The sequence below is a fragment of the Rhineura floridana genome, chromosome 11 (assembly GCF_030035675.1).
Source record: "Rhineura floridana isolate rRhiFlo1 chromosome 11, rRhiFlo1.hap2, whole genome shotgun sequence".
Lineage (NCBI taxonomy): Eukaryota > Metazoa > Chordata > Lepidosauria > Squamata > Rhineuridae > Rhineura > Rhineura floridana.
Window position 1 is genome coordinate 51,567,343 of NC_084490.1, and position 13,849 is coordinate 51,581,191.

General features: G+C 44.3%; 2 protein-coding genes across 6 annotated transcripts in view; both read right to left on the minus strand.

Annotated features, from left to right (window-relative positions):
* Positions 1-607: 607 nt before the first annotated feature.
* LOC133368035 (melanoregulin-like) lies at positions 608-7,168 on the minus strand. The gene is given in 7 exon segments (XM_061592116.1): positions 608-1,061; positions 3,411-3,458; positions 3,461-3,597; positions 4,837-4,888; positions 6,156-6,231; positions 6,351-6,475; positions 6,932-7,168. Coding segments are annotated over 6 exon segments (651 nt in total). The 5' UTR covers positions 6,428-6,475; positions 6,932-7,168; the 3' UTR covers positions 608-800.
* Positions 7,169-8,371: 1,203 nt separating this feature from the next.
* The window catches only part of STARD3 (StAR related lipid transfer domain containing 3), a 33,135-nt gene continuing 27,657 nt past the window's right edge, over positions 8,372-13,849 (minus strand). For 4 of the 5 annotated variants that reach the window (XM_061589402.1, XM_061589404.1, XM_061589403.1 and 1 more), the window contains 2 exons: positions 12,245-12,338; positions 8,372-11,033 (listed from right to left, as the gene is read on the minus strand). In XM_061589402.1, the coding sequence (XP_061445386.1) occupies positions 10,929-11,033; positions 12,245-12,338 (199 nt within the window). In that variant the 3' untranslated portion in view covers positions 8,372-10,928. Of the gene's footprint in view, positions 11,034-12,244; positions 12,339-13,413; positions 13,497-13,849 lie in introns of those variants that run through there. The other variant, XM_061589405.1, reaches the window with a different exon arrangement.

A 13,849-nucleotide genomic window follows, 5' to 3' on the forward strand; every position in this document is an offset into this window, starting at 1 on the left:
AGAAGGGAAGTAGGGGAGGAGCACAGCTGCAAAAATGACAAACACTTTAGAGGAGGAGGCAGAGGGAAGAATAGATTTCCTTTCTGTCTATCACCCCCTCCCCCCACTGGTTCAGGTCACTTGTAAAGTGTTGGTACTTCACTCCAAACATCCTGGAGGGTGCAGAGAAGGGATGATGAAGGGTGTGGCCTGGGAAAAATCCCACTGGTTAGACAGAGAGGCTTTGGGCCCCCCACATTCCCCCCCCCTGCTGTAGACAGAAGTCAATATGCTTGCCTTACATAAGAGGCATTGATATGCACTTGTGGTGCATGTTATGACAGGCAGTAGCTTTGGGTCCTTTTCCATATTTCAGACTCTACCCCGCCACAGGCAAGACAGAAAGATCTGAATAATGAGATAAGGTTCATTACTCTGAGTCTTGGGGGGCAAAACATAAAATAAGGTATCAGCCTAAAAGAATCCAGGGGCAATGTGGCAGAGCCACGTTTTGGTCCTAGAGAACATTTCAGCTGCAGTTTGTTTGCTTCCAAGTGTTCATCCGCTCCCGTTTTATGAGAACAGGATAGAAGACAATCCATAGACTGAGCAGCATGAGAAATGATGCTGTTTGTTAATCCATGGCATTATTTAATCAAGGTTATAATACAAAAGAATGAGAGAAATGGTTACACAAGACAGGGGAGCATCAGTTCTAAGTCAAAGAGAGTGTCCAACAGCTCCGTGATTCAGCAGTGCAGCCCCTAGCCTGTATTTATCACCTAGTCTATGAGTCTGAATACATCAACTGCATTTGTTCTTCATCCAAAGATCGAGTTGGTTTCACCCCATTGTGCCTCCCTCAGCTTTTTTCTAACTTTCTCCTTCTCTTCAGCTTATTCTTCATCTACTTCCTCCTTCGTCTCTTCCAGAGTTTCACTGCTCACTGTGACCAAGACAGGACTAGGAATAATAGGTCCTCCATTGCTGGAAGATCCATTGTACTCTTCTTCCTCCACAGGGTAGAAGTGCCGAACAGTTGACAGGAATTCTTCTTCCACATCAAGGAGAAGCAGCCTATCCTAGGATTGGGGAATGGGGTGGGGGAAGGGAAGGGAATAAAAATGGAGAAGAAATAAGGCAATTGGTGTCTTGGACTACCTCTGAGGTAGAAAACTCAAAAATAATGCTCATACCCCCAGTCAGCAGTAAACACAGACTCAATTACATTCCACCTCACAGAATCTCATGGTAGGAGCAAGCCCTATATAGAAATCATGGAAGAGATCCTTGGGTCACTGGAAGGGTCAGGGATCCCCCAGATCTTTGTTTTAGAAAACAAAAACAAATGGCTATAACCAACTGCTGCTACCACACTTTTAAAAGACAGAAGATATAAGGGATCCTGATATAAAATATACCAAACAACTGACCACTTTTTTTTTTGGAGGGGTGGGATACTTCAAAGAACTCTTGTGACTAGGAAAAGTTCTAGATCCTTAGTAGCACAGGCCTAGCATAGAATGGATAGGGCCGGAGAATGAAATTACAGTGCTCACTTAAGACAGAAGAGCCTGGTAACACAATGTAATTTTTGATTAAGGAAATCAGCCTGCAAGCTTTGAAAAAAGGTAAGAAAAAGCGGCAACAAAATTATTTCTAGCTTAAGTTCTACCTGGCGCCCCCTGGTGTTTCTAGTCCTTCATTGCAGACAATTGCTAAATAGCAACGTTATTAGGCCTTCTTCAAAGGAAAAATGGTTGTTAGCACATTGCAAACCTGGGACGAAAAAAGAACATGGCACTCTTCTTCCCATAATGCCTTGGGGCCTTTCTATTCTAGAGGAAGGAAAGAGTTTCACAGAGATCTCTCTTGAAGAACAGACTAACCAGACACCATCCTTTCAGAGCCATAAAGAAGCTACCTGAAAAACGGAGAGAATTTCAATAGGATTGCTTCGTTGTAAAGGGTCTGGGCATCATCCTCTGGGGTGACAGGAAGGCCCACACTGCACTGTGCCATCACATGGAGAAGGGAAAACATCACCACTTAACTCATAAATACAAAGGAAAATGTTTGGTGTGACTGATCAGACTCCCAATTTGCAAAGGAGAGGTATTTGCATGCATGTGTCCACCCACAGTCAAGAGCCTATTTGAAAAAAGCCAAACCAGCTTTTGAGCATTTACAGGCCCATCAGCAGGCCTCTAGTAAGAAGGGCATGTTCAGTGATTTTGGAGGGAAGGGAGGAAGAGAACAATCACCTGAAGTTTTCGTGGGCGGAAGGCCACTAACCACAGTGGCTTTTCTTAGGGGTGTGGGTAGGAAGACATCCCTGCGGCAGCTCCATCTATGGTCCCCCTGTGCTCCCCTACAATGTCTTACTAGGAAGAAAGCTATACTGGGGCACAGTGTCATTCCATAGGCTTATTCCAGAGGCTTTGTGGAGGGTGGGGGAGGAAGGAGATGACAGTCCAACAATGCCTCTGGAATAATGCTAGCATCGTTTCTAGTGAGGCATCATGGGAAGGAACATGGCAGTGGCCACTGGGCCCCCCAATAGCAGGCTCATCTCTGCTTGTAGCAGCAGCCAAACTATTGTTTTTAAAAAGGCACACACAGAAAGTGAGTGCTGCTAGTATTTTTTGTCTAGATAAGTCTCTGCCCCTTGATGTCCTCAAATGTTAAAGATTTATCCTGTTTATTTTGGCAATATCTGAAAAGACAAGCATACTGGGTTATTATCCTAAAATGCAAATACAAAATGATAGGATATTTGTTATCACACCATCCTTATGTTATCTTACTAAATTACCTAAGAGATATAGTCCTGGATACATATTTGGAAATGGTCGCAACTTGATAAACATTGGCAAAAATCAAAATTGTGAACTGGAAACAACCTAAGCCACCTGTGGTTTTGGACTGGATCAACAGAATATGGGACATTACTAATTTGATAAAACTAACATACTGTCTAAGAGAGAGAAAAATAGACAAACACATAAAAAAATGTGGCTTAGGGCTAATTCCCACTGTTATTCATACGGTGGTGTTGGGATGACAGAGCAAAGACCAACCTTGTTAAGGCTGCACAGTAAGGTCTCTGAAGAACTATCCACATCACAGCTTACCACCTCCTGGCTTAGGCCACATTTAAATGATTTTCCAGGAAATGGGCAAGTTATTGAAGTATTCATAAGGCCAATTAGCACATCAGAAGGAGTCAACTCGCAGAGGTTTCACCACATTAGAAATATCTATGTGAAAACCACTTTTAAGCTACCTGGAGGAACTTCTTGCTCTTCCTGCCTTAATGGTAGCTTTCATGCCACTGTGGGTCATGTCCCAGCTTCTGCCTTTGAAATTATGTCCCATGCACACAACACATGCCCTAACAGGATATTCCCCTGAATCCCTCTCCTACTCACAAGGACAAAGAGATATCTCTCTGGTGGACCGCCACAATGGCGGCCAAAATGGTTGTCTGCTCAGCCAAAATGGTTGTCTGCTCAGCCAGGGCACTGTGGAGCCTGCAGGCCTCTTGAGGATTGCGAAGGGATTCATATGAGGTGCTGGAAGTGACAGCAAGGAGCTCATCTGCTTCAGCTTTGAATCCTACATTGGGAAGAAACCATTGATGCTCATATCCATTCAAAACAGCAACTCACTAAATAATAACTTAAGAGCAGCCCTGTTGGATCAGATTACAGGGCTATGTAGCATCCTATTCTCACAGTGGCCAAGGAAAGGTAAATAGTCCTCATCCCTGTAAAATCAATGGAGAGAAGAATCCAGTAGTTCTCAGTCATAGAGCAAAACCAAGCACTAGAGCTTGAGAATAATCTTGCACACTTGGGCTTGGCTTAACGGGCCTAACTACAAGCACTGCCATCACCATTGAGCAAGCTATGGTCTATTGGACTGTTAACTGCCATCTTGTATGATCAAAGGAGAATTTATTGTAGAAAGCAACAGTCTAGTGTGAAATTTGGATTCTTCAGCTTTCATTTAATCATTTAGGTTGCAGAAATACATGGATCCTGACCAAACCCAAAGTGATCTTCCTTTTCATTCGCAGCCATTGCACTATGGATCAAACAGTTAACAATATTACGTTTTCAGTATGTTGTGGCAGATTACCCTTCTCAATCTAGAATGCTGAAGAACGTCCAGTGACATCACAGCATTTCAGCCAACAGTTTGGAATAAAGGCAGCCTTGCAGCAGACCTTGTTTTAAACTATATTATATATGTTACTAAGAACATCAGAAACAAATTCCTGACATTCTGCCTCTAATGTTTTTAAAATTCTCTTCAGAATAGAGAAGCTCATGGTTGGATATCATAAATCTAACAAGGACTACATTTATCTTCCTAAAAATATTCAAGATTTAGATTTTATTTCCAGTTCTTGATTTCTCTGTCGAAAAAACACATTGCAGTCCCCCGGCATGTCCAGGGTGGGCTGGAAGTGTCTCCTGCCTGAACTCCTGCAGAATCTCTGCCAATCAGAGTTGACAGTACTGAGCAAGATGGACCAATGGCCTGACTATGCATAGGGCATCTTCATATGTTCCTAACTGTGCACTTTCGGTTGCAGGTGGGAGCTCACATAAGCAAATCCTTCTCAATACAAAAATATTCCCTGCGCCAAGACAACTGCCATGGCCCCGTCAGAGGACTCCTCAGATGAGGACGACTCAGGAGTAACAGCAGCAGACCCAGGAGCAGCAGGAGACACGGAGGAGCCTCCTGAGAATCCAGCTCCTTCTGCCCCTCAGCTGCAGAGCACCCCAGGGACAGCAGAGGCCCTGCAGCCAGACACAGACAGTGAACAGGATACTCCCCCCTCACCTGCAGAACGTAGACAGCAGAAGGTCAGGCAGAAGAGAGGCAGGCCTGTCTCCTTAAGGCCCAAACGCTGAGGGCTCACACCTGCTGTCCATCCTGCTCTTTATAAGGCACACCTTGGCTGCAGCTTGTTGCTGACTGCAACGTCAGGGGTGGCTTTGTGTAGACCTAGTTTCCCTGCAGCATCTCTTTGACTGACCTCCTTAGCAATTGATCCCGGACCTCCACTGACCTCGCTTCTGGACTTCTGACTCGGCAAGTACGCTTCTGATAGGCCTGGCAGATTTACAACCCGACTACTGGCTAAGGACTTTCCTTCCCTGCCAAAGACCCAGGAATTTCCAGCCCCCCCTGACACTGCTGATGCAGTGTAGAGCTGACAACAACTAGGCATGCTAATTGTTTCCATGCACCGAACAAACAGTTTTTCATTATGCGATTCCTCCATCTGCAATCCAAAGCAGAACAGCAGGGACACAAACTGTACCATCTCCGTGACAGCAAAGCCTCTCTCTGGTCTGGTAGATACAGAGTTGGGACTGGAAGTCTGGATGTGAACCCCGTTCCACACATTTATTTAAAATCTTTATACAGCACTTTTCAAGCTAAAAGTTCTCAAAGCAGTTTACATAGTAAAAGAGGACAATCATTCAGACATACAATTCTATGGTGCAACTGCGCTTGTACCGTTTAAATATATGGTTGTACGGTTCTGGTTGCTGTATCTTTTACTTTTTTTAAAGTGCAGAGAAGGGGGACCAAAATGACCAAGGGGCTGGAGCAACTCCCATCAACTGCAGCTTTAACTTGTAGCTCAACCACTTAAAATTCACCCTCAGTTAAAACTGATCCCCAGTGACCAATGAATTAAAGCTGATACATCTACCAACTTAAGGTTGCAGCCCTAGAAATATAGCAGCCATATATTCAAGAGGGCTTTTGTGAAGGCATATACAAAGATGGTGGAGCAAACTGAAAGCACTCTAGTAACATGGTGAAAGTAAGGACAGAATCATTTCATTTTCCAAAAATGGATCCTATAAGTTACGCAGCCAAAAGACCTTCACCACCCCCACGCAAGAGGGAGGTTTTCAGCAGGCTTGAGGGAACACCAAAGTTTGCAGAAGTAAAAAAAATATATTTAGAAACAAAACATTAACAGATGAAGGGAATGCTAGCTTGCTGTTGGAGGGGGAATTAAATGGAGTATCCAAGAAAAGGTCATGGTTGCTTGGCTGACTGGGACCCTAAACACCAACATTCCAAACTGCAACGTTGTTATAGGTTCCAGTAGCTTGCACTAAAAAGCAAACTCCCCTCACCGGACTTCCTTTCCTTTCCACTGCATAAATCACTGGAGAGATGGATTCCAGAACTGCCAGCCTCCATGCAGCACCACTTTGAAAGCAGAACGCGCTCGTATTAGTTTATGCAGATGGCTCCTATTGCTTATAACTTATTCAAATTTGGGAAAAATTTGGGGCTTCTAAATGAAGATGCCAATGTGTAACACATACCCAATGATCAATGAATTCTTCTCCAGTTCTTCTTCCATATGGCAACCGCAGCAGCAAGCTTTGTACCAGAAACCCATCTCTCACTCTTCCTTGCAAATATTGTGGGTATTAAGACAGGCCTGCAACTAGCATATTGAAATGAAACAAAATGAAACAAAGGCAGAAAAGAGGAAAAACGGGGGTGGCAGATGTTATTCCAAGTGGCAAAAGGAACTCTGCTTGGGGAAAAAACAAGGCAAAGGAGTTTTTAAATTATCTTTAAATATTATCTGCCAGTCATAAGTAGTGATCATGTGAGATCTTTCCCACATAGCTCAAGGCCTTTAAAACAAAATTCATAGCGTAAAACAGTACATTGTGACCTTGGTGTTTATATAGAATGAAAAGGTTTGTTTTTTGGATCTTCCTCCAGAAGACGAGACCCACAAGATTAGGCAAGTTATGGGGCACCGCAGAGGAACATAAAAGCAAAGGAGCATATGCTTGGAAAGGCATTACAAGGGGCAGAACAGAGCCAAGGTCTTTCTGTACTAGCCATTAGAAGTTTTGCAATTTTGCCTTATGTCATCTATTCCACTTACAACTTGCCCTTCCTCCATGCAGTTCAAGGCAGCATAAATGGAGACGTCTCATTTCATTCTCACAGCCACTTTGTTTAGTCGAGGCAGGCAAGAGAGCAGCCTGCCCAGAGCTTCTTCATTGCTGAGTAGGCACTTTGAGCCTTGACAAAGGTCACGCCATACATTTAAAGCATTTCTCCCAAAGAATCCTGGGAGCTGTGAATTGTAGTTGTATGAGAGGTAAATTAGTTTCCAAGATTCTTTGGGGGGAAGCCATGTGCTTTAAACGTATGATATGAATGTGACCTGAACTAAGCTCTGTCTCAGTGGAGGCTCCCATCCCAAGTGAGATGCCCAAGGATGAAGTGGAGGACAGAGCTGTAGAATCCTCTTCTTTTAAAAAAGGGTCCTGTGATGGGGAACCTGTGGCCCTTTAGATGTTGTTGGACTCCAACTTCCATCAGCCCTAGCCCAGCATGGCCAATGGTTAAGATGATAGGAACTGCAGTCCGGCGATATCTGGAGGGCCACAGGTTCCCCCCGCCCAACAGCTTTAATCAGAAGATGCCTAACTTCAGTGGCAGGGAGGAAGATCTCACAAGGCTGGCCCAAGATATTTTGCTGTGTGAGGCAGAGCAGCAAATGCTCTCTCCTCCCCCCTTAAGGGGTATAGTATGCAAGACCAGTCAAGTTATTTTGACACCCGATGCAGAAAATCCCACACTCTGTCCATTGTTGACAGAGCAGGCATGTCATTATTCTGTAAATATTGCCCCATTCCATTTAGTGTAGTTTCAATCTCCACTTCTGCTATAAAGTCATGGTGTGACCTCAGGCAATTCATTTGCTTAGAATTGACTCCCACTGGAAGGCCAGCATCCAACTTGCACGAAAGAAGGGGAAAAAAACAGGCCATAGGAGTGACTATGGAAGCTGGAATCACACAGGAGTTTGCAACTCTGATGTCACACTACTCATACAGACTGCATCTGTGTGCAGTTTTGAAAAGCAAGTTGCCAACTGGTATATCAAATCAGACTCTCCATTGGAATTTTCCTTCAGTAAAATGGCAAACAATAAATCAGCCTCACAGGGTTGTTCTAAGAGACAACAGAACACTTTGAAATTCCCAGACATGCTTTCTGAGGAGAAAATTCCAATGAACACACAGGAATTTGCCTCTGAGAAAACAGGACTGTACTGCCAAAGTGCCAGCAAACTGTGCATTTTTTTTATTCTGCTTTTCAGACAATTATTGTCTCCCAAAGTGGCTCATGCAAGTTAAGGAGCAGGAATTTGTTTGGAACAGGAGACTCTGATATTTAGGTAAAATAGTCATTTTTTCACCCCAGTTTCTTATGCTACAGTGGGTAGGTTGGTTCTGTTTTATGGATAGAGATTTGAAGGTGAAGGAAAGAGCTATTGTCACGCTGGACAGGAAGACACATTGAGCCAGAGGAGTGTTGTCATTAGATTTTATTAGATCAAATACTGAACGCAAAAGGCATGTGTATTATTCAAGTGACTTTTTAAGTGAGGTGTGGAGGGTCTGCTCCCCACATGTCAAAGAAAATAGTTCTGTGCATTAGATTTGCAAAGTCCGCAAGCTTTTTTTGAGTCCATTTGAAATGCAAACAACCCAAGGCGCTTTAATAAAATTAATAGCAGATTCTTAGAAATGGGAACTCCTTGCAAATCTCTGATGTCAGCATAAAATGTAAAAAATATTGCAAAGGAATTGCTTGGGACAGCTGCTATGGATGGCAAACCTCTTTCCCTCATCTTTTTCATTTTGGGAAGCCCATCACGATGCCTGAATAGTAAACAGTACCTTTTCCACCACAATGAGAAAGGCTTCTTGCAACCACACCTATTCTGGCAAAGATATCAGACAGAGGAGACTGCATTTGTTAAAAGCTCCATCCCCTACACAAAATGCCATGACAGTTACACATACAAATAAAAGGGGAGGAGCTTACTGAAAGGGGCAGGGGGATGGAAACCAGTATACAAAAGTGTGTGTGAGGGGGCTCGTCTACTGAAAATAAGGCTGCAAGAAAAGATCTGGCACACATGCTAGTTGCCCAGTTGTTGAGGAAGTCAAGCACAGTTTACTCTTCCAAAGAAATCCAGTGTGGAATATATTTCATCTGCTTTCCTGTCAACCTTTTGACTTAAGTCTTGCCTCAGGGTCTTGGAAAGCACTGAGAGAGCGAGTAGCATGTGTGACTAATCTACTAGTCTAATTCTGATTGCAGACCCTTAAAAAGTGCAGGAATCGCTTGAGAAGTCATCTCCTTCATATGCAAGCATGGAACGGATTGCAGCGGTATGGGAGACAGCACAAGATGTCTGCCTCAAGGCTGCAATCTCCATGCAATTCCACATAAAACATCCTCTAAAAACAGTCTCATTACAGTGGAAAATCATAGGAGCAAGTGTGGTTTAACCCAAATGCTTTGGACCGTTGATATCAAGGCCAATAACCCTGGATACTTCTGATAAGTTATATGTTAGCTCGGTGTCAGGAATATTGCACTTGCGTTAAACACACACATTTCACTTCCCCCCTCTCACCCAGTATCCCAAAGCTGACCCTTTTAAGAGATTTGAGATGCTAATTCCATTCAAGGGAAATTCTAGCAATGTTCTACACTCCATAGCCCTTGCACCCCCCACATCTCCAGCTTTCTACCCAAGCAAGATGGGGTGGGTGGAGAGAAAGACGCAAGACTTCAGAATTCAAGGCTCTGATTCATGGGCTATGTAGTTTTTCCACCTGGAGAATGACTGTTATTGAGAGTGAACGCATGACAGCAGAAGAAAGCCACTTAAAGGGTTTTTTGTGGGAGGGGAAGGGGCTATCATAAACACGGGCTCTAGCATGTCTGTCCTAGTCTCAGTATGCTGCATTTGCTTTTATGACAAACCCAGCCAATGATACAATAGGGGCAAGGGTTGCTATCAGTGCTCAGTTCTGATAACAGGCATCAGTCAAGAACCTTCCAAGGAACACGTGCACACACGCTTACTTGCTCTAGAGTTGCAGAAAAGAGCCTTCGTTCTTTACCACTGTATTAATGAGTCAAGAGAACCAGTTACAGATCTTGGCTTCAGTTACTACCCATTGTAGCCTACAAACAAATCCAGGAACCACAGTTTAGTCTGGAAGGGCTTGGGGTGTGTGTGTTATTTCATAGTCTTTGCTATGAGCAGAAGTAGAAACCAGATATAAAGCATGATAGAACTGGGAAAGAAATGACAGATGTCAGTTTGGTGCAGAGGTGACATCCAGATACTTGACAGGTGGCAGGAGATTCAATTCTCTCTAGCCATTACCTCTTCAAGGATATGATAGGCAAATATCATCCATACATTCAGCCAGCACATCCTCCTGATGCAGGCGCAGGTATGCTGAGCATGGAACCCTTCAGACGGATGGACAGCCAGTCTTGACACAGTAGTGGCTGGGAAATTGTCTACCTTAACCTGCTGCACTTCAGCTAAGTCACTGTACATGCAGGTTATCTGATGGCACTCTTCTGTTCTGCTATGGAAGGCATTTGGATAAGTTTATGGGCAGAAACAATTATCATGCCCAAGGAGAAAGAAAGAGGGATATACAGGTAAGCACTTAGCAGATTCCGGAAGCATGATCATGAAGGAATTTGGCACATCTTAATCAAGAAATGGCTCAAGTTCTACTAGCAATGTTCCCTTTGATAATCAGTGAGAGACTTGAAGAAACAATCTTGGTGCTTTTCTCCAACTTGCTCTGGTACAGATCATCTGCTGTCTCAACTCTCTCTTGCCATTTGGTCATCATCTTCAGGCCTTTAATTGGTTGACAACCTGAAGACGCAGCAAAAGGCACTTCGCCCTTATAACCAGAATGTCAGCTGCGAGATCTGATCCTTCCCTTCAGGTAGGAATAAAACAAAAGAAACTCCAGTTCTTTGGACCTTGTTGGCTTTTAGTGTGCTCAAGAGGCAACTTTGGAGCAAGGAGTTGTAAGAACTTAAGACCTCGCTGTGACCTCCATAACCTGTTTGCGCAGGTGGAACACAAATTCTGTCATGGTGGCGCCCAAACTTTGGTTGATGAGGTATCGGGGAAGCCGGCCCTGTAAGAAGAAACAAAGAGTGAAGTTCAAGATCCAACTTCAGGGTTGTAGTCAACTAAGTCCTACTCAGAGTAGACCCACTGAAATGACCCTAAGTTAGTCATGTCTGTTAAATTTAAGGGGCCTTCTCTGAGTAGGACTAGCATTGGATACCACCCTCAGTGTCTCCACATTAGGAAGCTGCATTGGTCCATCTAGCCTAGTACCGTATATTCTGACTGGCAGCACTTCTCCAAGGTCTTGGGTCTTTGCCAGCCCTGCTACCCAACATCCTTGTTACTCAGGAGATGCCACTAAAGTAACTTCAGACCTTCGCATGCAAAGCATGTGCTCAACCACCAAACTATGTCCCCCCTCTCTTTAAGATGGGGCAGTTGAATTAAACAGAGAAATATAGGAAGCTGCCATATATTGAGTCAGACTATTGGCCCAGCTACCGCAGGGTTGCTCACACTGATTGACAGTGGCTCTCCTGGGCTTCATTAAGAGAGCTTTTCCTAGAGCTACCTGGAGATGCCAGACATTGAACCTGGGACCTTTATGTGCAAAGCATGCGCTCTACGACTGTGCTATGCCCCCCTCCCCTTAAACCATAAGGTTAGGGCAATCTAAACAGCACGAAGAACTGCAGAACTAAGCAATTTCTGAACCCAGATGGGCACCATGATAATCCTTAACATGCTGTTACAGGTAACACTTGTGCTAGGTATATATTGTGTTATGTATATAAATGTCACGGGATAGTTCAATATAGGGTCTCCCATAAATGCCTCTCTTTCCTGCATTTTCCTCTGTTCAGCATTCCTTTTTTCATCTCATAGGTCAAAGTTATATCCCCAAACTGAGCACCCTCCTGCTAGCAAATCTATGTAATTGGCCTGACTCTGCCTTCTGGAGGAGGAACAACCCTCTCCGCTCACCTGAACTGTTCTACAAAACGCACCTTGACCTTCAGCAATACAACCACATACCACATTTCTTAAAGGGGTGCAGGACTGAAATGTGAGGTAGATTAGATTTTATGCTGCAACAGCATCTGGACCACCTTTCCATTTAATTAACGTGAAAAACCTCTGTAGCTTCCAAGGTTTAAGGAGCGAGCCAATTATTCTGAAAACATTACAAAAGTAGATCTGGAGAGAAACAGACCAGCTTGCAGTCACAGCTGGCTTGCTCAACCCAAAACATCCAAAGGACAAGACATGCTTTACCTTGAGGTCTGTATTGAGTATCCAGAATAAGGTGCAGAGGTTGGGATTCATGGGACATTTCAAGGCAACAAAACCTCCCGGGCCATTTTCCGCTCTGGGAAAAGCCAACACCAGAAAAAAATTGTCAGGGAGAAGCAGGCAAGAAAGACTGCTGTTTAATGACAGACTGGCTATTCTCTACAACAGGGTGTGGAACCACAGGCCTGGGGCTCTCCAGGCCTCTCTATTCAGCCCTCGGGATTCTCCCTTTCCCCTGGCCTGGCCCTCGGGTGCTTTTCCCTGAATGGGATGAATAATGCCTCTTGCTTGCCTGGATGTTTGCTGAAATCTGACTTTTGCATGGCTGGAACATCGCCTATTGTATAAAGGGAAGTACTGTATCCCTTGCCCCAGGCATGCACCTTCCCCTCCCCGAAGGTTGCCCATGAAAGAATGTGGCCCTAAGGCTGAAAAAGGTTCCCCATCCCTAATCTTGAAAATCTTTGTCTCAAAGCAATGTATTCTGAAATCATGAAAATATCAAATACATACTATCCCCACCCCCCCATGGCCGATACTGTTTTAAAGTCGTACATTAAAAGCTCAAAATAAAACGTTTGTTTCAATCCCCTAAAAGCCAGTACAGAGATGGCCCTGGGAGGTCTCCTGAGGAAGAATGCTCCATAAATGTGATGGCACCAGAGAGAAAGCCCCTCCTTCGGCGCCTTTCCAAAGATGTTAGCAGTACATGTAGCAGAGCTTTACGGAACGGGTAAGTTCATCTCAATCTCGAAGAACAAGTCCCCATAGATACATTGGGCCCAGGCCATGCTATTAAGGACTTCAGCAGTTATAAGCTTCTGTGCATGGGCTGCAGTTTGATGGGGGTACAGAATTAATACTGGGAGCCTCATCTTTTGTTTAAAAGAGCAAGTCCCTATATTGCTGGAAGAGTGGCTGTTTGCTGCCTCTTAAACTGCATTTACATTATTTGTAAGAAAAGCTAATTTTGCAGAAGAACCCTAAGTCCCCGGTGTGCTCTCATCCAATGGAAACTAAACCCAGGAGTGTGGTGCCCTTGGAACTGTTCACCAAGGGAAAGCAGAATATAGCTCATCAAGAGCAGTTAAAGAGAAAGGTGAAGGCTTCCTAAAGGTAAGTGTGGGGGAGGAGATGGAATAGATGTCATCCCCCGCTCTGTTTGACATTAGAAGCAGAAAACTCACAGTTTCAAAAATTTCTCACGTATTTCAAATGCTAGAAATCCAATCACCTTGAACAAGACAGAGAGACAAGACACAATGTATTTCACGATGTGCTCTGACATGTGAAATGGACACTGCCCTTCTCAAAGATTTCCCCGGGCAGCTATGCAGACACTGAGCTAAAGGCCAATGACTTTTTAATGCTATTACTCAGAAAAATGAAGCTAGTGAGTGAGGCCACCCAAGCTGGTCACCTGAGGTGGAGGCTCCTAGAACAACAAAGAGGCCTTGTTGGGAGAAGCTCAGGGAAGCCTTTTACTCGCCACAAGACAGCAGCTGGGAGCCAAAGATAAACTGGACACTTGGGAAGTGCAGCGGAAGAGCTCTCTCACTGAAAAGCTGGTCTCGGTGGACACATCAG